Here is a 21,850-nt window from a genome sequence, read left to right on the forward strand (position 1 = left end):
CCATCCACTTCGCATTCCAAAATGCCCTTAAAAGAGAGACATCTTTGCCGGCAGCAAGCTGACCCATCTGAACAGCACCGTTCCTTTGCCAGCTGGCTAGAGAGAGCCCAGATGCAAAGGAAGGCAAGCTGTTTGCCCACTGGCACGAAGAACTGCTGAGCAGGAGCAAACAGGAGAGTTGTACATGGGGCTGGAGGAACTTGGAATGAAGGAATGGGTCTCTTTCCACCCCAGTTCACACCCTCACATATATGCCCCCATGCTCCGTTCCTGGAACAATGGTGCTACATCAAACAGCAGCCCAATTCTTTGCCCCCCCCCCCCGCTACCCCCTGAATGCTTGAAGAACTGCAAGTCATCATCTGGGAAGGATAGTCAAGAAAAAGCAACAACAACCCTCTCCCCGATTGGAAGATAAACACCCAAACAAATATCTCAAACGGATCTCGTTAAACAAGGATAATTAGGTAATTATGCTCTTTTTCCGTTGGTGGGCAAAGGAGGGAGTGATGTGGCAAACACAGTAGACAAATCCACATTTGTTCATTTCTGTTTCGGATATTAGCAGCATTATGGGCTAGCCCAAAGAGATTACGTCCAAAACAATTTAACTGGAAGAATGAGAATAAGGGGAATCAGTAACTAGCAGTATTTAGGGTGATTAGCTCGTGGCTGTTTCAGATCACCTCTATCTTGCTGCCAAAGCTTGTGCCGCTTTATGCATTCCACCCTCACTAAGATCAACAGATTTTCTTACAGTATTCTTTAAAGTATTAAAGCTAATCCTTTCCCTAGGAAAATTCCATAAGGAGGGGGGAAAGAGTAACCTGGTGTGTGGGGTGGGGATGGGGGGTAGGTATGCTTTGCTAAATATCCCCTGCAAATGGCGCTTAAGAGCACATTTGTTGGCCATAAAGGTGTACAAGAGCATTTTTTTTCAATGACAGTGCAGAGAGAGGGAGGGAAGAGAGAATATGCGAACTGAGTGCTAATGAGCTGACACTGCAGTGGCTACAGCAATGTAACGGAGTGCACTACAAGTGCAGAACAGAGAGGACACCAGCAGTGCTATTTCGAGGGAACAGGAGCGACGGAACTTTAAGCATAATTCAAACACAAATGGTAACAGATCCTGGTGGAGGTTTTAATTTCAACCCAGGAAGAGAAAGGGCAAATAGAGAGAGAGAGACATTCTAGAGATGCATCGAAGCTGCCGTGTTCCAAGATATTCCGACAAAGACGTCTCACTTCTTACGTGAGCCGAGCACTGCATTGCCTCCCTATTCACCTGCTCACCTCGACTTGCGTGTTGCTCAGACTCACAAACCCACCGAGAACCCTCATTGGGCATTTGCATCTCCCGACACAACACAGGGTGCCTAAAACTGTCAAAATGGCCCCGCTGATGTCTAATTCACCCGCATGGTTTTAGAAGTGCAAAAACATTTGATGGGAAGACAACATCCTATGACTGACACTGACACACACACACAAACACACACACAAACACAAACACACACACAGAGAGAGAGAGAGAGAGAGAGAGAGAGAGAGAGAGAGAGAGAGAGAGAGAGAGAGAGAGAGGCAAGTGTAACTCCAAGGTTAGAAATGCAATATGCAGAGGCAAGACAGAGCTACAGGCATACACAGTGAATTAGCCAGGGAGTGTGGTAGGGTAAGGAAGTTGCTATTTTTTTTAAAAAAGCCAGGGGAATCAAAGTTTTCCTGCCTCTGAATTTGGCAGTCACTTTCACTGGCTACTAGATCTTCTCTTCCATGTCCCTTCCTCTCACAAGCCAAGTAGCTTTGTGTTACACTTGAAATGCACCAGGTTGTAGCAAAATAGATGCAGCATAACAGAGGCAAGTTTTCTTCCTCGTTGATAGACTTAAGAAACACTCCCAAGATCACCATTTTAAATTCAATCAAGCTCAATCAGACCAGGATAGATGCCACATTCCTGTTCAGGTCCTACCCTCAGGAATCGAGGTTTATTCATTCAATATATTTCCAAATGGCCCCTCCACTAACTGAGTACTCCTGGCGATTTACAGGTCAACACCTCAAGTTCCAAGGCCTATTCTCAAAACACAGGCTTCTGTTCAGTGTTAGGCTGGAGATACCTCTAAGGGTTGATCTTCAGTTCAGTTAAAAAAAAAATCTTTGCATGGGTTCAAACCAGTGTGAATTATTATTGCTTTTAATATTTTGGGATTGTCATTTAAAGAGTTGATCTTCATTGTGTTCAAAAGCTTTGTATGAGAATTCCCACAATCCAGTGCAAATGATGATGATGATGATGACGATGATAAATAATAATAACTTCATTCCACAATCAAACTTTTAAGATTAGTGTTAAAGCATCTTTGAATAACCTTCAGAAGAACTGAATAGAAAAGAACACTATCCCTCTTATCACCCTTGGGAGGTGGGGGTGAGTGTCCAAATAGCAAGAGACAAGGATAGTTAAAACAAATTAGGAACGAAGTATTTGTACATGTAATTTTTGATACTTCATTTAAAAATAGTCTTATGGATTTCAGTGCTTTTCAGAGATACTGTCTAAACTATTCCATACAATAACTCACTGGTGGGACATTTTGTTTTCATCTTTCGCAGCATCTCATATGATGTGGCTATTGATACTACAGGCATATATTCCAGGGCCTAGGGCTGATTTTAATTCAGAGTCAACAGCCACCACTGATTTCAACGAAGCTCCCAAGAGCTGCATTCCCATGATCAATAGGGCAAAAGGGATGGAGTCGAACCATACCAGCACATTGAAGCTTAAAGCTCTTGCTGCCAGTCACTCAACTTCAGGAGAAGCTCTTCCACCATTTTAAAATGAGGAGAGATCTGGGAAACCACCAAATGACCAGTAGTTGGAAGGCAGGGAAGGGGCATGGCCATTCCAGTATCACCAGGGTGCTGAATTGGGACCCCAAGTGGGCCACATTTGACCCATGGACCAGAGATTTAACACCCCACATATACTGATTTTCTCCTCTGGCTGAGCTTACGCCAACCTCAGGATCCTGTGAACGTAGTTCGATGAAGCATTGAGACTGCCCAGTTCAACATCCCTAGCCACCCTTGCAGAACTATTATCATCAGAGTTCCCTAGGATGAGTTAACGATTCAATAGTTTAAGTGTGCAGTGCAGTGGTGACCCCCCAATTATGGAATGATGGGCCCGCCTGGCACCAACAGTGTTAACTTTTCAGCTCCGGGTCAAGGCTTTACTCTTTTCCCAGGCATTTAATAGTACATGTTGGGTTTTTAATCAATCCCAAATCTATTTTTAGGTTTGGCAGGCAGCTCAAAGTTGTTTTTAGATGTATGTTTGTCTCTATGTATGCTGTCTGTCCTTATGTGTGTGTTTTAAAAAATCCATATTGATTTTTAATGTTTTAGTGTTTTAATCTTTTGTGAACTGCTCAGAGAGATTCAGTTATGGGGCAGAACAGATTATCATCATCATCATCATCTCTCATTGTCAGGGTGACTGAAACTTACTCAAGATGGCCAGCTACCCATTGCAAATATCAAAAAGGTTGCACAATGGCCTGTGAAAGAAGATGTTTGCTCAAGTGTAGCCACATGACTCCAAGAAGAACATGGATCCGGTGATATACAGCAGAAATAAAACTAAACCCCCAGTTCATTAGTGATTAATAATTGATATTATAAGCATTTTTATACACTGTTGAGATGTAGGACGTCACCCTTAGCATATTATGTACGCGTGTTTTGACTTTTCGAAGACAATTACTTTCAGATCTGGAAGGAGTTGCATCCCTCCTGGATATTTATTTGTAGTAGCAAAGCCTTAAGTGTTCAGTGGGCAGGGCCACAGACCATATTTCTTTCTTCCCACCTCCCCGGCCCGCTGCTGTAATATATCATTGCGCAAGCATTTTATTTCAAACAAGGTCACCTTTTCCCCCATCCGTTCTTCCATTTACTTAGCCACAGATGCTACTGCTCCTACCAAGCAGAGCAAAGAGAGATTGGAAAGAAAGAAAGAAATAATTCACTGTTTCATATAATATTAGAACTCTGCATCATCCACTCAAAGTTAATTAGTCTGGTTGTGAATCTACTGCCTAATAAACAAAAGTAACTTCATTGCACAATGCACCATTAGCTTATGGAATCCGCTGCCACCAGATATGGCAATGGCCACCAGTTTAGATGGTTTTAAGAGACAAATTCACAGAGAATAGAACCAAAGGCAGCTACAAGCTATGGAGAACCTCCACCAGCAGAGGCACTATGGCTCTGACTACAAGCTCCTTGAAATAAACAGGGGAGGGGATGTTGTATTTATGCTTTGCATGTGAGCTTCCCAGAGTACCCAGGGAGACATCATCAGAAACAGGATAGTGGGTGAGGTGGACCTTTGAACAGATCTGGGAGAGATCTCATGTTCTTAAACTGTAGACCAAAATAGGGAACTTGTGATCCTCCAGTTGTTGTGGGACATCAGCTTCCATCAGCCACAGCCAAAATGGCCAATAGTTGAAGATAATGGGATTTGAAGGGCTACAAGTTCTTCTACCTGAGCAACTTGTAAGTGGATGGAATGTATTATTATTATTATTATTATTATTATTATTATTATTATTATTATTTCTAACCGCTTCATAGCCGCAGCTCTCTGTGCCATTTACATAATGATAATGATTACAATGACTAAGCATCACTGAATAGTAGATAGCACCACCTCCAGAACTGTGGCTATAAAGGAATTGCTAGGTTCCTCTCCATCCATTCCTTAGGTTAGGAATCCCCTGCCCTAAATCCATATCTCTACAGATAGGCTGGGTTTACTCAGTATGACAGAAAGTTATTTTACACGTGCTCATCCCTATGTGTGTTCCTGGGCTGAACCATGGTGCTAACAGATTAAGAAGATCCTCATGTATGGATTTTTCAACCTTATCATAGGAGATAGTTCATTAGTTCTATCAAAAGTCTTTGGGCCTCTTTCAGAATTTCTTTGATGTTCTGCTTGAACAGAAAATACCTTCCTATTGCCATTTACTTCGAATTTCACTTTGGACAGGACCGGCTAACATATAGGTTGGACCCCTTCAGCCACAGTATAAAACAGGCCTTATTTATCATATCAGGATCTTACTTGCTCCATGTATGTAAACGTTACATACTAATTGATGCAGTCCAGGAGAGTTGACTTGAGAAAATGAATGCTTTTTTGGTTGCCTGTACAGACGCTTAATTGTTAAAGCAGAATAAAAACTGCTCAAGCATCAATGAAGTGGGGGAGATTTATTTATTTATTTATTATTACATTTTTATATCACCCAATAGCCGAAGCTCTTTGAGATCTAATATATATAAGTACCCAACTCTGTGTACATATTGCTTAGCATGGTAATAAGGAGCAAACCATCTACACCAACAGTGCAACCCTGTGTGTACTCAAAACTAAGTCCCATTCTATTCAATTGAGCTTACTTCTAGAAAAGTGTGCAACAGGACTGCAGCCCAAGTGATGTGAAATATACACTTTGGGGCAGTGGCAGCAGCAGTGGGGGAGATATGCCTTGACACTCCCTGTGTAATAATAACAATAATAATAATAATAATAATAATAATAATAATAATAATAATAATAATAATAATTTCTTACCCACCTCTCCCTCTGGATCGAGGCGGGGAGTTTTGTATTTTATACAAAAATATAAAATACATAAAACTGATTAAAAACATAAAACCAATACATTATTAAAATCCTAGAATCTTTTAAGACAGTTTAAAATTTGACTGGGCAGGCCTGCTGGAACAGATCCATTTTTACAGCTTTTTTAAAATTCAAAAAGACTATTAAGCTGGGTGATCACTCTCAGCAGGCAGAAGAGAAGATCCTCTGGGTAATGGCTGTCAGCCTACTTTTGGCTGACTGAAGTAAATTCTTCCCAGAGGACCTGAGTGTGTGGGGCGGATTGTACTGGAGAAGGCGATCCCGCAGGTAGCTTGGACCCAAACCATGTAGGGCTTTAAAGGTAATAACCAACAGTTTATACTTCGCCCGGAAACTAATTGGCAGCCAGGGTGGCAATTTTAAAGTTGGTGTAATATGGTCATGGCTAGGTGTACCAGTGACCAGCCTGGCTGCCATATTTTGAACTAGTTGAAGTTTCCAGACTAGGCACAAAGGTAGCCCTGTGTAGAGCACATTGCAGAAGTTGAGCCTCAAAGTTACCAGCGTGTGCACTACCATCTTTAGGTCTTCCAACTCTAGGAAGGGGCGCAGCTGGCGTATCAGCCAAAGCTGATAGTAGGCACTCCTGGCGGTTGCATCTATCTGGGCTGTCACATCCTTGGTCCAACTAAACTATTTGTTTAGTTGGACCAAGGATGAGATAGGAAGGTCTTATGACGGCTAACATAATATGGGGCAGGCTCCCGAGCATATATTCTAACTCAGCAACGATTCCAAATCAGTTGTGGGTAGAACCCTGGAGAGACACAAAAGAATGTCATGCTTCTCCCCAAGCACAATTCAATGTATGAAATCCCAGGCCTAAATGGCCACTGGAATAAGTAGCTTTAAAGAGGATTTGACAAATTTGGGGATGAGGTGACTATCAGTGGCCATTAGCAACATTGGCTAAGTGAAACCTCGAGGTTCAGAGGGAATGTGCCACTAAACAGCAGTGGGGTGGTGGTGGAAAGTGAGCACCTTTGTGCTCTAGTCGCGGGGCTTCCTAAAAGGCATGAGGCTGATTGCAGTAAGAAGTAGGGTGGAATCTGCAACAGAATGCTGCAGTGGAGAGCTCTTGTCCACTGTTTCAGCCAGCCATGGCTTCTTCAGGGTACTCCATTCTCTCTCACACACACACCCCATTCTGTGGCCTCTCAGTCTTCACCAGGCTGTTCTTAAGGAGGTGCCCCTTTAGGTTTCCCACGCCCACTAAAGGTTTTCTTCTACTTCTGCAAACTTTGGGGTTCCTGCAAGCACACCAGAACCCCCTTCTTGTTTCTTGGTAGCCCCATTCTGGCTACATAGCTATCATAACTCACTACCTACGTTTCTTATTAGTATACAATGAGGAGGATGGGACTAGGACAACCTTACCCAACTTGGGGACCTCCAGATGTTTTGGACTACAACTCCCATCAGTCCCTGGCAACATGAGCTATGTTCAGGACTGCTGAAAATTGTAGTCCAAAGCAACTGGTGGGCATTAGGCCAATGAGGAAGGCTTGGTTAGGTGGACATAGGATAAGGCAGCTTCCTGTGCCCCTGAGTCAGACCACTGGTCCATCCAGTCCAGTATTGTCCACACTGATTGGTGGTGAATCTCCAGGCAAAATTATTTCCCAGCCCTACCTGGAGAAGCTTGGGAGTGAACCTCGGACCTTCTGTATGCAAAGCATGTGCTCTATCACACTGATCTATGGCTTGTCCTTTTGATGTAGCCCAATAGGGCACTTTTTAAGTTCCTCAACAGAATAAAGCAGCCAAGTCAGATTTCGTATGCCACAAAAGACTATCAAGCTATCAATCATTTCACCAATATGTTTGTTGTTGTTTTGTTTTAACCATGGGAAGCAGGGTCAGCGGAGGTTTTCCATCTTGGATACCCAAGCATCTCAGACCATCCCTGCTAGTAATCTTTGTGTGATCCAAGAAACAACACCATTAAAAACAAAACAAAAAAGTTAATCGCCAATTATCAGAGAAATATAATACTTTTCGTTTAAAACCATATAATTGATATTTAAAGGAAACTATGTATGAGATAGAGTCCCTTGAAGGGATTACATTCATTAAGGATTACTACTCAGAAATCTGCTGTGGCTGGACAGGCTTAGTAAAGGAAAACCTCAAATATAGATAGACATGGAAGGGGGTACTAAAAAAAATGAACTAGGGTTGCCAACTGTCTGGCCTGCTCTTGTGCATTTAGCAGTTTTTAAAAGTTGAAAGAATGAGCAAAGCTTTCCAAATAGCATGGAGATAAAATCAGGATCCCCTACTAATGCCCATAACTCAAGCTGCTGTTAAAAGTCACTGTTACAGTGGTTTAGGGGTGTGGGGTGATGGATTGTCACAATGCAAGTTTCAACTGGATTAAAGAAGCATTGTTTAAACTTTGGAAGAGCCTATATCCTACAGGAATGCTTGGGGAACATTTGTGGCCTGCAGGTTATGCACCTCTGCCCTACACAAAGCAAAACACAAACCAATTGGAAATGTTCGCAAAAGCAATAGAAGACTGTGCTCTACAGAAAGTTTTCCTTAAAGTTAGACTAGCTCTCAAACTCACTACCCAATAACACAGGTATTCCTTAAAATGTCTTGCTAGAAGTTCTTGTTATTTTTTCTCCTTCCCTCTCACCCAGCCACCAATAGTGAAGTTAAAAGATCTAGGAGAAAAGTTTAATACAAATGCTATCATGATAACAAACTGAGTTGCTTGCTTGGCAGCAATATATATATATATCTGTAGGGTAGAGATACCGGAAGAACCTAAGAAGAAGAGAAAAAGACAGAGGAATAGTGCATGTAGGAAATGTACTTGATGGCATGGCAAAAAAACCCATCATGGTTTAGTGCTGCTTTTCCTCACCATGGGGCCCTCCATAGGTGTTGGACTACAACTCCCATCATTCCCAGGCAGCGTAGGGAAAGCTGGTGTAGCATAGAGGGCTGAACTTGGACTAGGAAGATACAAGTTCAAAGCATCACTTGGCCATGATGTTGACTGGGTAACCTTGGGTCAAGTCATCATTTCTCAGCCTTAGCCTTTCTGAGAGGGTTGTTAGAGGAAGGACAGTATATAAATGAAACATTATTGTAATGTTTAGAAGGAACATAAATTGGGGCCTTGGCTCATCACCTCCCCGATTCACACTTTGAAATGGACCAGTGGCTAATTAGTTGGTGACCAGGGCCATAGGGTGTGTTCAGGCATGGTCTGAAGGCACATGAGGCAGTCAGCTTGATGAAGCTAAGCAAGTAAAGCAGTCTGGTCAGAGCTTGGAGGGAGAACCATTGGGAGGGAGAACTATCTGAGAACCATTGAGTTCCATGATGGACAAATGTAATAAAATAAATATGAATTCAACTCTGACACTGCAAGCTAACAATGCATCCTGTGCACAGGAACTGAACAGCTCCCCCTTTCTCGCCTTCCTAAATAATTTCCTTGGCTTTTGGATTAAGGCCATTTTAGATCACAGCTAGGGATGCTTTTGGGCTGTCAACTCCATCCCACTTCCCAAACTAAAAGAGATGTCCAAATAGTAGGGCAGGCCTCTGAAGAGGTCTTGCTGCAACGTACAAAATGCAGACTGGTTTGTTTTCCTTAATCACACTACATTCCTTCTGTTTTGATTGTCCCCCTTCCCTCCTTCTTTTCTCTCTCTCTCTCTCTCTCTCTCTCTCTCTCTCTCATAAAGCATCAGTAGCTTAGAAAACCACACATGCATTTGCAGTGCTATTTTTTCTTTCTTTTTTCCAGACTGTCAGGCTTCCTACACCATTTCTCTGCCTGCCCTCCAGTTCCTCGGGCATCCATCAGTTTGCATAGTCTCATTGGTTTTTACCAAGACGTTCTCTGTGAGATGAAAGGCTATTTTAAAGCTGGGAAAGGCCAGTAATCCTATTTCCCTCTGCCACCTCAAGGTCACTTGAAAAAGCATCCTTTACGTGTTTGCTCCTGTGAGACATTATTTGTGAAATGATTCCCCACCCCTCCACACACACACTGCTATCCAAGCTATTGCTAAATATCCACTAGAATCCCCGTCAAAACAGACACACAGAAACAAGTCTTTTTTTTTTTTTTACTTACTCTGAACCGCTTCCATCAGATTTGGAAAAGCCACAAACCAGCCCATATTTACATAATAAGAATCAAGCCTTTTGTTAACTGTAATTGGCATGCAGGAAGCACTGCAAGACAAATTAAGTTCTCCTTTGGCAGGGCTGTTGCGATATTAGTTCACCAAAAATGAACTGCAGCTCCGACAGCTTATTAGGGTAAAGGGAGGGATGTAGGGAGGGAGGGGGGGTGGAGAGAAAGAAAATGGGTCTGTAAACCGCCGCCACCTGCTGTAGTAAGAAAAATTCAGCTAGCTACTTACATGCATTTGTTACTGAAAAACTGTTGGAGGAATCCAGATGGTCAACGTGATAGTTCAAGTGGAAAGGTTTCTCGGTGAAATTTTGGTTTGTGTTGTATAACTGTACAGCAAATCGGAACGCACTGTGCTCCTGGACTGTGTTTCTCATGAAAAGTCCTCCTATAATGGAGAAAAAATGTATATCATTTCTATCTGTGCCTCTCTCTGTGTGGGGATCAAATTATACTTCTTATATATGTCAGGGATATGCAGTTAGAGGCATTTATGATCAGCCAGCCAATGTATGTAGCAACAGTGCCAGACTCTGGATCTAAAGCAACAGATTCACATATATAATGCTGCTTACAACCAGGGCTTATGTTCAACATACACACACTTCCTTTTTTAAAACAAACAAACATTGCAAGGCTCTAGTCCTGCGCACACTTACCTGGAAGAAAGCCTCATTGAAAATCAGTGGGACTTCCCAATAAATATGGATAGGATTGGGCTACAAATATCCCTCGTATGACCCAATCCTACCTACGCTTCCTCTGAAGCTAGCCCCACAGAGTACAGTGGGGTTTACTCCCAACCACAGGGGGGACTGCAGTCCACATTATATACACATATAATCTACATACTGTATTTATATACACATCATGCACATACATTTATATACAGGTGGCTACCAGCAGGATCCAGAGCATATTTACTCAGACATAAATTTAATCAGGCACATTGCTGCTCTAAAGCAAGAGTCATGGTGTCCAATGGCACTTACTCCCAGGTAAATGCATAGAGAGGACATCTCACTGAGAACTTACATCAAAGCAGGCATGGACAGGATTGGATAGGACTTGAGCAGTGCAATCCTACACCTCTACCCAGAAGCAAATCCCATTGAGTTCAATGGTCCTTATTCCAAGGTAAGTGTGTAGAGAACTGCAGCCTAAGTGCACTCAGGGCCAAAGCTTTGGCTTGCAAAACACAAGGGGCTGCAACAACCCTATGCATAGTTATTTGAGAGTAAGCCCCACCAAACTCAATGGGACGTGCTTCCTCCTAAATGCCAGTGAAGCTCAAATATTCATAGGATCAGAACCATGGATCGAATAGGAGCAGGAAGTGTTTCAGTGTCAGTCCAAGTATGGATTGAAAAGATTAACACTCTCTACATTTTTGGGACACCGTCCTCCTGCTGCTCACCCCAAGCAGCCCATATCAGACACAGGTTATGCACACAGGTGAAGCTTTTAAATGGCTCTGTGCCAGAATTTCCCTGCAGGCTGTCCTGGATCTTTAAATTGCTTTAAAGAAAAGGGGGGAAAGATGCTAGAAAATGAAAACTTCTTCTTTTGCTTTATTTGTGTGCATTTTATGTCAATCCTCCCCCCACCTTCCTGGCAGCATGCCTTAGGTGAAGCAGCACCGTTACCCCCCTCCCTTTGCCTTGTCCCTCTGCAGCATGTAAGAATGGATGTAGCTACCAAAAAAAAAAAACCCCACAAAAAAACCCCAGAGAGGTAGGACGCCTTATGCTAAATGAATAAAATGCTATTTTTAAACATGGCTTGGCATATCTCAGAGCCCCAGAAGAACCTGAGTGGGAGGGAAATTTTTACACTCCTACTCATGGAACAGCCAAAGAGAGAGAGAGAGAGAGAGAGGAATACAATTGATGCAGTACCCATCTGATGACATATGCAGCCAGAGGAGGCATTGATTATTTTAACCATCCGCCTGCACTCTCCTCGGGTTTGTCCGCTCTGTAGCCCATGCCTGCCCGATTGAGAGAGAGAGAGAGAGAGAGAGAGAGAGAGAGAGAAGATACCCCAAGGATTCATGTGCCATTTCCAGAGGTTTGGTCTTATTAGCCCCGAGTTTTCCCCACAAACTAGGCAAGGCTTATGCACTGCTACCTCCAGCATCTGAGGCAGTAAACCTGTGTGCACCAGTTGCTGGGGAACATGGGCGGGAGGGTGCTGTTGCACCATATCCTGCTTGGTTAGTCTCTGGCCGACAGCTGTTTGGCCACTGTGTGAATAGAGTGCTAGACTAGTTGGACCCTGGATCTGATCCTGCATTCTTATGTTCTTCGTACAGCCTCCCATTTTAAGATACAGAATGTGGTCCATTAAGAAGAATATTTACATGCCCAGATACTCGTATTAAGCAAACGAGGACATGCCAATGCTGTTAAAGAGAGAGAGAGAGAGAGAGAGAGAGGGAGGAAGTTTTTTGGCATTGGGTCTAGCAGAATTGGAAATGGTAGCAACAATACATGCGGTTTAGGAAATTAGTGGAAGTTTGGTTCTTTAGTTCAGTTGGGGTGAGGGTTTATAAATGACAGCAGCATTAAAAGTAAGGATTGGGGACACATGGTAGAGCTCCAAAGTCCTTATAATGGTACTAATAATATGGCTAATTAATTATGATGCTTGATTTCTGTTCCAACTCCCCCATCCATTATGCACCCCTCCATCATTAATAATAATAATGTTTAATTAATTAATTAATTAATAATAGCAACTACTTTTGGCCAGTTGGTCTTTGCAGTGTGCCTGCCCAGGAGTGATTAAAAATCCAGAACGAAAGTGTGGGTGGGTGGGTGGTGGTGGTGTTAGCTGGATAACCGAGTTTATGATGAAGAGGCAGACCACCACCACCACTCCTTTGCGATTCTTCCATCCTTCCTCAATAGAACACCGAAGCTCTTCTCTTTAGAGTGAGGAAGGGTGGGGGTGGGCTCTTTGGGGCTAAAAAAAATGAAAAGAGACCTGATCATCCTTACCTATACTGATGGTGTTCGGAAAGCCTCCTCGCGACTCTCCCAGAAGCCCCACCAGAAGCAAGAGAAGAGTTGGAGGCGCCAGCTGCCCCATATTTCGCGTTGGTCGGTTTCTCCGTCAGTCTCTGCAGCTCAATTCCTGGAACGAAACTGACCAGACGGGCATCGGAGCAACAGCGTCGCGTTGGTGGGATCCCCGCTTTCCCTCCTCTTTCCCCCTTTCTTCCTCTTCTTTACCCCAACCTGGAAGGGCTCATTGGCTTAGAGAGGCGCCGGGGCTTTGCAGCGCAGGACTTCTAGCCCCCCCCTCTTCCTCTTCCTCCTCCTCCTCCTCCTCTACGCAAAGATGGTGGGGCGAGCGAAGCGACGGTCGCCTTCCCCAAAGAAACGAGTCTCCCCGCGATCGGGCCACGCGGGGGCTTAAGGCTCAAACTTCATCGGTCTCTGTCGCCGCCGCCTCGACGCCGCGGCTCATCCCCTTCCTTCACCTCTCCGCAAACTGCAGCAAAAGCCGGCGCCTGTGTGTCAATTTCAGGAGCGGCGGCGGCGGCAGCAACGCCAAGCGATGCAATCAATGGAAACCCAAGCGAAGCTCACGTGGACTTCCCTTTAAAGCCGCGACAACTGGTCCCCTTTAAAGCTGCATTGCCTCTTTCTCGCTCTGCGTGCGCGTCTCTCTTGGATGGCTGGGGAGCGGGGGGGGGGGGGAGAAGAGGAGCGCGCGCTCGCGCGCGCGTGCACACACACAGCACTCCGAAGGGAGGGATAAGGGAAAGGAGGGCTGGTGCTTGGAAGGAAGGTGAAAAGGGATAATGGAGAAGAGAGAAGAGACAGATAATGGAAGAAGAAGAAGAAGAAGAAGAAGAAGAAGAAGAAGAAGAAGAAGAAGAAGAAGAAGAAGAAGAAGAAGCTGCTTCCGTGGAAGGGTGGACGGAGAGGGTCCACCCTGCTGAGAGGGTGGTATGTGTTGGGAGAGCCAAGGCTCTTGTGGTTTTAAAGCTGAGAGCCGTCGTAGGAGCAAGCCCACTGAACACACCGTGTGGCTTATTTCTGGGCGAGCCTGCACTGGATCGAGCTGCAGTCCTGTGCAAATGGACTTGGGCACAATGCGACTTTTCCCCCTGGGTAAAGCCACCAACCGTTGTCATTCTCTGTGCACGTTTGTGGGGTGGTGGTGGTAGGAGGATAGGGTAGAGTAGAGGGGATCAGCTCCATTGAACACACGGTGGGACCTCTCTCTGATAAACCAGTGTGCACAGAATGGGGCTGTCAGGCAGCGGTTGTCCTGCCATAGTATTTACCCGGGAGTGAGTCCTAGTGAGTATGGTGGGATTTATTCCTAGGTGTGGAGCTGGGAGAGTTCTGCAGAAGAAGAGGGGAGGTCCTCGCCTGTGCCAAGCAAGCTGTTTGCGTATCAGGCTGTAATCCAGCCTTCCCCAACCAGGGAGCCTCCAGACGTTTTGGACTACAACTCCCATCAGCCCCAGCCAGCATGATCCATAGGCAGGGATGATGGGCACCATTGTCCAAAAGATCAGGGGGGCACCAGGCTGGGGGTGGCAGCTGGATGTAAACCTTTTCTTCTGCCCAACTCTTCAAAGGCAACGGAAGAGGCCCTTACCTGCTCACTAGGTGAAATTGAGCCCACAAATAGGCCACAGAGCTGTGGTGTGAAAGAGCCCAGGTGGGCCAGGGGATGGGAACAGATTCAATGGTGCCTCTCGGAGAGGATGATGGAAGCAAGATGGAACCCAGCAGGGAATGGAACCCTTCATAGAAAACGAAGCATCAGCCGAATTTTAGCAATGTTCGGAGAATTAAACACAGCTAGCTTTGCCGTACCATCCTGCCCAAATCCACTCAGAAGTGAATTCCATTTCCACCCCTAGGAGGAGTTACTTCCCCAGTCAGTCTGTTTAGGATGGCAGCCTAAGGTAACATCTTGCCACCATAAGTGAGTGGCTGCATTGGAGTACATGGAAGATATAATTTGTCAGCCCTTTGCAAGGTGAGGCTGCGTGGGTCCATGTAGCTCAGTGTTGTCTATATTAATTGGCAGCAGAAGCTCTCCAGCCTTTCAGGTGGTTGCCTCCCATCCCTGCCCCACCTGGAGATGCTAAGAAGTGAACATGGGCCCTTCTGCAGGCAATACATGCACTCTACCACTGAACCTCTCACCAAAACGTTGGAAGCTGTCTTGTACCAAGTCAGACCATATGTCTGTGTAGCCCAGCATCGTTGGCACTTACTGGCAGCATCTTTCCAGGGATTAAGAATATAAGAGGAGCCCTGCTGGGTCAGAACAGGAGTCCATCTAGTCCAGCATTCTGTTCACTGTTGACCAGGAATCCACAAGGAGGACATGACTGCAATAGCAGCCTCCCATCCATGTTCCCCAGCAACTGGTGTATATAGGCTTAATGCCTCTGCTACTGGAGGTAGCACATAGCTATCAGGACTCGGAGCCATTGATAGCCTTCTCCTCCAATAATTTATCTAGCACCCTTTTAAAGCCACCCAAATTGGTGGCCATCACTACACCTTGTGGTCAAGGATTTCTTAGTTCTGGCAGAAAACATTCCTTCCATCTTTCTCTCTGGCTGGGTCTGTAAGGCCGAATCAAACAGAAATACAGAATGGATCAAACCACTTCAGATTGTGAAGAGTGTGTTCATTAAAAACAAACAAGCCGTCTTGCCAATAAAAAACTAGCAGGTCAGGGAGAAAAGTCGTAGCCCAACCTGAGCTTGCTCTGCTGCTTTTCTGTTTACAATGGGATATTTTAACAAAGAATAGAAAAAAGTGACCTGCACCTGCAGGCTGTTGTGGTACCATCCATTTTACCAACTCATCCTGTTCTATGCATAGACCAGGCCATATTTTTGAATCACTTTCCTTTTAATATTGGGTGGTGGTGGTGATTCAACACTAAAAGGCACACCTAGGCCTTAGCTAGACCTAAGGTTTATCCCGGGATCATCCCGGGGTCGTCCCTGCCTGCTCCCAGGATATCCTGTGTGTCATTTACACGAACAGGGATGACCCCGGGATAATCCCAGGATAAATCTTAGGTATAGCTAAGGCCCTACTCTAATTGCACCTCCGTAACGTACTCCAGCAGACTTCACACATAGCCATGTCGACTTCAAGAACAATATGCAATAATACCCAATTACTGCCCAGCTCTCTCTACCTGACAGTTATGGGATCTACATTTACACATTCACTCAACAAAATTATTTTTTGTTGCTCTTAGACTAGGCTTGACAGTTTCTGGCAAGCTATGCAAGCTCAAAATATCCAAAGTAAATCTTTCTCACCTTTTAATACCTGGGTTTTCCAGATTTGTTTATTTATTTACATACCATTTTTCTTATCTATGGTAGGTTTAACCAACCTGGTGCCCTCAAGATGCATTGGGCAGCAACCCCATCATCCCCAGCAAATGAGGCTGGCTGGGGATGATGGTAGGAGTAGTCTAACCCATCTCGTGAGAGTGCCAGCTCCAGGCTTATGAGAGTCTTCATTTTCAGACTCAGTGAGTCTTCATTCTCTCTGCCATGGTCACCAGCTGCTCTTGTTCCTCATCTTCTTTCTCATCATTGCTACCCCTTGATTGCTCAGCAGGCAGAGAGCCAGGGAGCAAGCAGGCAGTGGCACCTCCTCCTCCTCCTCCTCCTCCTCCTCACCATGCACTGATGCCTGGACCAGAGCAAGAGGCAGGTGAGCCAGCAGAATGCAATGGGGAATTGGAGGAGCAACTTGAGGAGGCTCTTGTCGGTGGCCCCCTGCTGGAATGTGAGCCCTTCTCAGGTGGCCAAACATGCTCCCCCTAGTGGCTGCTTCTGTCTAGAGGGCACCAAATGGGGGGAACGCTGATTTGCAGTTTCCAGTTTTGTTAGAGCTGGGTGCAAATGGGGTCTCAAAATTTTTCACCTTATTCATGGACAGAGAAATGGCGCTCTGTGTGTGTGTGTGTGTGTGTGTGTGTGTGTTTTACAATTCTCCATTCATTCATTACCGTTAGTGGCTCCTCCTCCTCCTCCTTCTTCTTTAGAGAAAAACGAAGAGACAAGGCTGCCAGCATCCACTACAATGCCATGTACTTGGCATCATTCCAGGGGATTGTAAGGAAGAGGTAGGTGGTAGGGCAGCTGACACACACACACACACATTTACATGGACACTGCAGAATTTTTTAAAAAAATCATAAAAAACAAGGCATGAATGTATCTGATTCAAACTTGGCATGGATAAATCCCTACTTAAGAGCCACCATGCTGCCAAGTTTCATCTCTTCAACTTTAAAAATGAGGGAGATGTAAGCATTTGGGTTAATTAATTAATTTGAAAAGTGAGTTCAACACATAACACTAGCTTTGATTTAATATTGGATGTCAACATGGTGTAATGCCCTGGCTGATTCTGGTTTGGTTGCCAACTGTATAATATCCGGTCATCTGTTACACAAAGCCATGAAATTCATTAAACAAAAAACTAAGGTTTTCTGTTTTCAACCAAGCACCAAAAAGCAGGGAAATTGGGAGTTAAGCTTTAACACCACAACTTCCCTAAGGAGGCAGAAAGTGCCATTGAAATTCTCCTCCCAAAGCAGATAAACCATGAGAACAGGATGGAGAATATGATATGCAGAGGTGACCGTGGGGTTGTGGAAAATGCATTACGAACAACTTAGGGCCACCTACTTCTCTTTTTTGTTTTTGTTTAGAGCAGCCCTTCCCCAACCTGGTGCCCTCCAAAGGTGTTGGAAGTAAGCTAAAGATGGCTTAGTATTAACAACCTTTAGCCAATAACGAAAGACAAAGTATCAAGCCCTGCATTCTATAGATGTGAGGCCAGCAGTTGACACAGATCTTGGCATTCCAAAAAGTGAGTAAATGAAGTTTGAATCCATAATGGTACACCATACAACAACTGGGACAGAATTTTGGCCTTAAATACTTGTAAGGCAGTGGGAATAAATTGTGCCCCCTTAGCATTAAAAAACTGGAGTGCCATCTTGATAGCATTCTGAGCTGCCTGCCCAGCAGGCAGTCTATGGGTGGACCAGGAGAGTATAGAAAATAATGCCATACCCAAATATCTAGACTTCTTGACCTCCTCTACATGCTGTCCATCTATTAACCACTTATGTATTGACCTGCACCTAGAAAAAGCCAAAATCATTGGTTTGCTAAACTTAATTGTCAACACATTGTCCTTACAATAAATCATAAGAACACGTAGTAAACATTTAAGGCCTATTTTAGACAATGCCATAAAAACAGCATTGTCTGTCTACACAATAATGGGACTTTAGTCCCAGCCAATTTTGGTACATAGAAGTCAGATGTTAAACAATTCCCAGCTAAGTCATCTAGACAGAGATTGAATAATGCGGAGGCTAATATACAACCCTGATGGAAACCCTCCAATGTGTCCTATAGGTTGGTAAAGTTGGTGGGAATTCCGTAAGAAATCCCTGGCCCCCAAACTAGTTCCCAGGGTTTTCTGGGAAGGGGGGAGACTGGCAAGTAGAGATATGCAGCAAAGTGGAACAAGGGGTCTACAGACATTCATTTTAGGCTCTGCAGTTCATGGGATGGTTGCATGGAGGACCTTCAACCACCCCTTGGGCTGCTTGGAACCAGAAAGTAAAATCCAGCAGGATGTTATATATTCAGAAATGGAAGACCCAACATTTCCCCCCTTTCTGGCTTCCAGTAGCCCAAGGACAGCTGCAGTTCCTTTTTCTTTCATGACCTGCAAAGCCTAAGTCAAATGTCTCTGAACCCTTCCTTCTTCATTCCATCTTGAGACTCTGTACATGGAGATGATGTGACTTCGCCATCAATCAGTATTCCCCTATTGTAACCCATTCCTTCCTCCAAAACCTGTTTTTCATGACATCTGTCATGGAGAACTTGAACACTTGCACATTACTTTTGCAATATTTTGGTTGGCCTAATAAAGCTATTCCAGTAATGTTGATTTTGGAATTTTCCTTATAGTCAATGGGGCTATCTTTGCTCTCTTTGTTTGATTCTGGAAGGAACTTTTTCCAGTGCTTCATTAATGGGCACATTTATTTGAAAGCACTATATCTAATTATACATAAGGGGAGATTTTCAAAGGAAATATTTTGTGCATATCCCCCCTTCTCTCTTTTCTTTCTTTCTTTCTCTTCTTGTTTTGTCTCCCTCCCACACATGGCTACTGTTGCCATTGACTGTAACTAAAAACCACTGCAGGGAAAGACTGACTTGAATAGGTTGGTCCATGTTTGCATTCTCTGTGATATTCACAGTCAGAAACAGAGACATGTTGATAAGGTCACGATTCTTGTTCCAAGCCCTGCCAATTCCATGTACGTGTGTGTGTGTTTAGGGTGGCTACCCTATAGGCACAATCCTATCCAAGGTAGGATCTCCACTTCTGCTATATAATGGTATTGGGGCTCAGGACACCTCCCATGTACCATTTTCAAGCCACTTTCAAAGCATTATATCCTGCTTCATGTAGATCTGGTCATGCATGTTTAGATGTGGAAAAGTCTTACAGCTCCCAGCATGGCTTGTTGGAGAATGCTGGGGATACAGGTTATCTGAAATATCGTATTCTCCCATATGAGCCTGCCCGTGCTCTGAGATCTTCTGGGGAGGCCTTTCTCTCAGTCCCACCAACATCCCAGGGATGCCTGATGGGTATACGGGAGAGGGCCTTCTCGGTGGTTGCTCCACAGCTCTGGAACTCCCTTCCCAGGGACGCTAGACTGGCTCCCTCTGTGCTACAGTTTTGGAGGCAGGCAAAAACTTTTTTGTTTCAGCAGGCTTTTGGAGCTACTCTGGACCTGTGTTAATGTATTGGATTCCCTCCCTCTTTCTGATCTGTTACTGTTTTTAAGTTTTTTTAACATTTTAAATTTTACTGTAGGTTTAATTCTATTTTAACTTTTGTAAATTTATATTTATATGCTTTAATTGTACATGTTTTAATTTTGTAAACTGCCTTGAGTCCCAGTACTGGGAAAAAGGTGGGATACAAATTATTATTATTATTATTATTATTATTATTATTATTATTATTATTATTTTATATAGCACCATCAATGTACATGGTGCTGTACAGAGTAAAACAGTAAATAGCAAGACCCTGCCGCATAGGCTTACAATCTAATAAAATCATAGTAAAACAATAAGGAGGGGAAGAGAGTGCAAACAGGTACAGGGTAGGGTAAGCAGGCACAGGGTAGGGTAAAACTAACAGTAGAAAGTAACAGTAGAAGTCTGCACAACATCAAGTTTTAAAAGATTTAGGAAAAAGAAAAGTTTTTAGTTGAGCTTTAAAAGCTGCGATTAAACTTGTAGTTCTCAAATGTTCTGGAAGAGCGTTCCAGGCGTAAGGGGCAGCAGACGAAAATGGACGAAGCCGAGCAAGGGAAGTAGAGGCCCTTGGGCAGGCGAGAAACATGGCATCAGAGGAGCGAAGAGCACGAGCGGGGCAATAGTGTGAGATGAGAGATAATAATAATAATAATAATAATAATAATAATAATAATAATAATAATAATAATACAACTGTTTTATGTCTAAACATGCATAGGATTCTGCCCTAAAAGAAAAAAAGTCACACCGAAAAGAAGATGAAAGAGGACAGCAATTTGCTTATTGTAATATATATATATATATATATATATATATATATATATATATATATATATATAAAGATGCACATTTAGATTAGGCTGGTGTAAGATTCAGCCTTGGTGTCTTCTTTTTTTTCTAAAGCTGTTTCTACTTCTGCAAACATTTGGGTTCCTCCAAGCCTGCCAATGTCTTTCGGTTATGCATGGGAGATGCCAGTTTGACTGTCTATGGAACCAGGTCCAGCCTTAGGGGTAGGTGAATTGGGGATCCCAACAGAGCCGAGAAGGGTGCCAAGCTGAGCTTGGGTGTGTATGCCAAGCAGACATGAGTGGATGTGTTAAGCTGAGCTGAAAAGAGCGCCAAGGTGATCTTCCGGATGGCCCTGCAAAATTGACCGGGGATGGTGGTGGTTTACCAAAGACACTTCTTGCCCAGTGCTATTTATCCTAGGGCCTGCCCTGTACAGAACAGCAGGGCCCCCCAAAATGCACAAGTGTGTGTGTGGTCAATTTTGAAGGGCAGGCTCTCCTCATGGTAGTCACTTGGAGCCATGCCTCCAAGGACAGTCCCAAAATTCAAGCAGCTCTGTTGATCCATAGCTAAGCACCCATTCTAGCAGTTTTATCTCCACCAGGAGCTGGTCTTACATCAAGCAAATGGGCCTTAATTGGCCATTCAAGACCAAGCCATCCCAAAATACAACAGGGAGCAATATATGATCTCTAGGAAAACCTGTTTCCCCCAACAGCTAGTGAAGGTTGCAGCTAAGGTCGTACAGAACAGGGAATTCTGAGGAATTCTAATAAAAGAGTCCTTGATGCTGTATCCCTGTGAACCCTGGTGTGAATTTTCCCCATTTCTATTCCTTAAATTGTAAGAGATGTCTCCAAGCAAAACAATGGCCATGTATTTCCTTTTGCTTCTCCTAAAATCTCCCAGAGCTGGCAATGACTATCAAGGAAGGGTGATTCTATTGCACCGAACTGCTTAATTTATTTTTCTTTTCTTTTTTAATTTTAAAGAACTACCCAAAGAGCCTTTCATCTCATCAGAAATACATAGCTTCTCTATGGTTATTTCCTCATAAAGCAGAGGAGAGACAATTAACTGCACTTTATGGTAATGCCGGTAGTTTGATTAGCTACAACCTGATTAATTCCAAAGGAGACCATTCTTTGCAGATAGTGCGATTGGAGCAGCGATAATAGCAAAGATGAAAGGGAATTAAGGAGGAAGTACAGAATGGACCAAGGGAGCAAATTGTCAAAAGAAGGAGACAATGTTAATCTGACTACTGGTACAACTGCAG

General features: G+C 44.0%; 1 protein-coding gene across 5 annotated transcripts in view; it reads right to left on the reverse strand.

Moving 5' to 3' along the window:
- The window catches only part of GRIA3 (glutamate ionotropic receptor AMPA type subunit 3), a 199,442-nt gene extending 186,374 nt beyond the window's left edge, over positions 1-13,068 (reverse strand). For all 5 annotated transcript variants that reach the window (XM_063141934.1, XM_063141933.1, XM_063141931.1 and 2 more), the window contains exons 1-2: positions 12,899-13,068; positions 10,126-10,284 (exon numbers count right to left, since the gene is read on the reverse strand). In XM_063141934.1, coding sequence (XP_062998004.1) covers positions 10,126-10,284; positions 12,899-12,989 — 250 coding nt within the window. In that variant the 5' untranslated portion in view covers positions 12,990-13,068. The remainder of the gene's footprint in view (positions 1-10,125; positions 10,285-12,898) is intronic.
- Between the last annotated feature and the right edge of the window lie 8,782 nt (positions 13,069-21,850).

The sequence above is a fragment of the Elgaria multicarinata genome, chromosome 15 (assembly GCF_023053635.1).
Source record: "Elgaria multicarinata webbii isolate HBS135686 ecotype San Diego chromosome 15, rElgMul1.1.pri, whole genome shotgun sequence".
In the NCBI taxonomy this organism is placed as follows: Eukaryota; Metazoa; Chordata; class Lepidosauria; order Squamata; family Anguidae; genus Elgaria; species Elgaria multicarinata.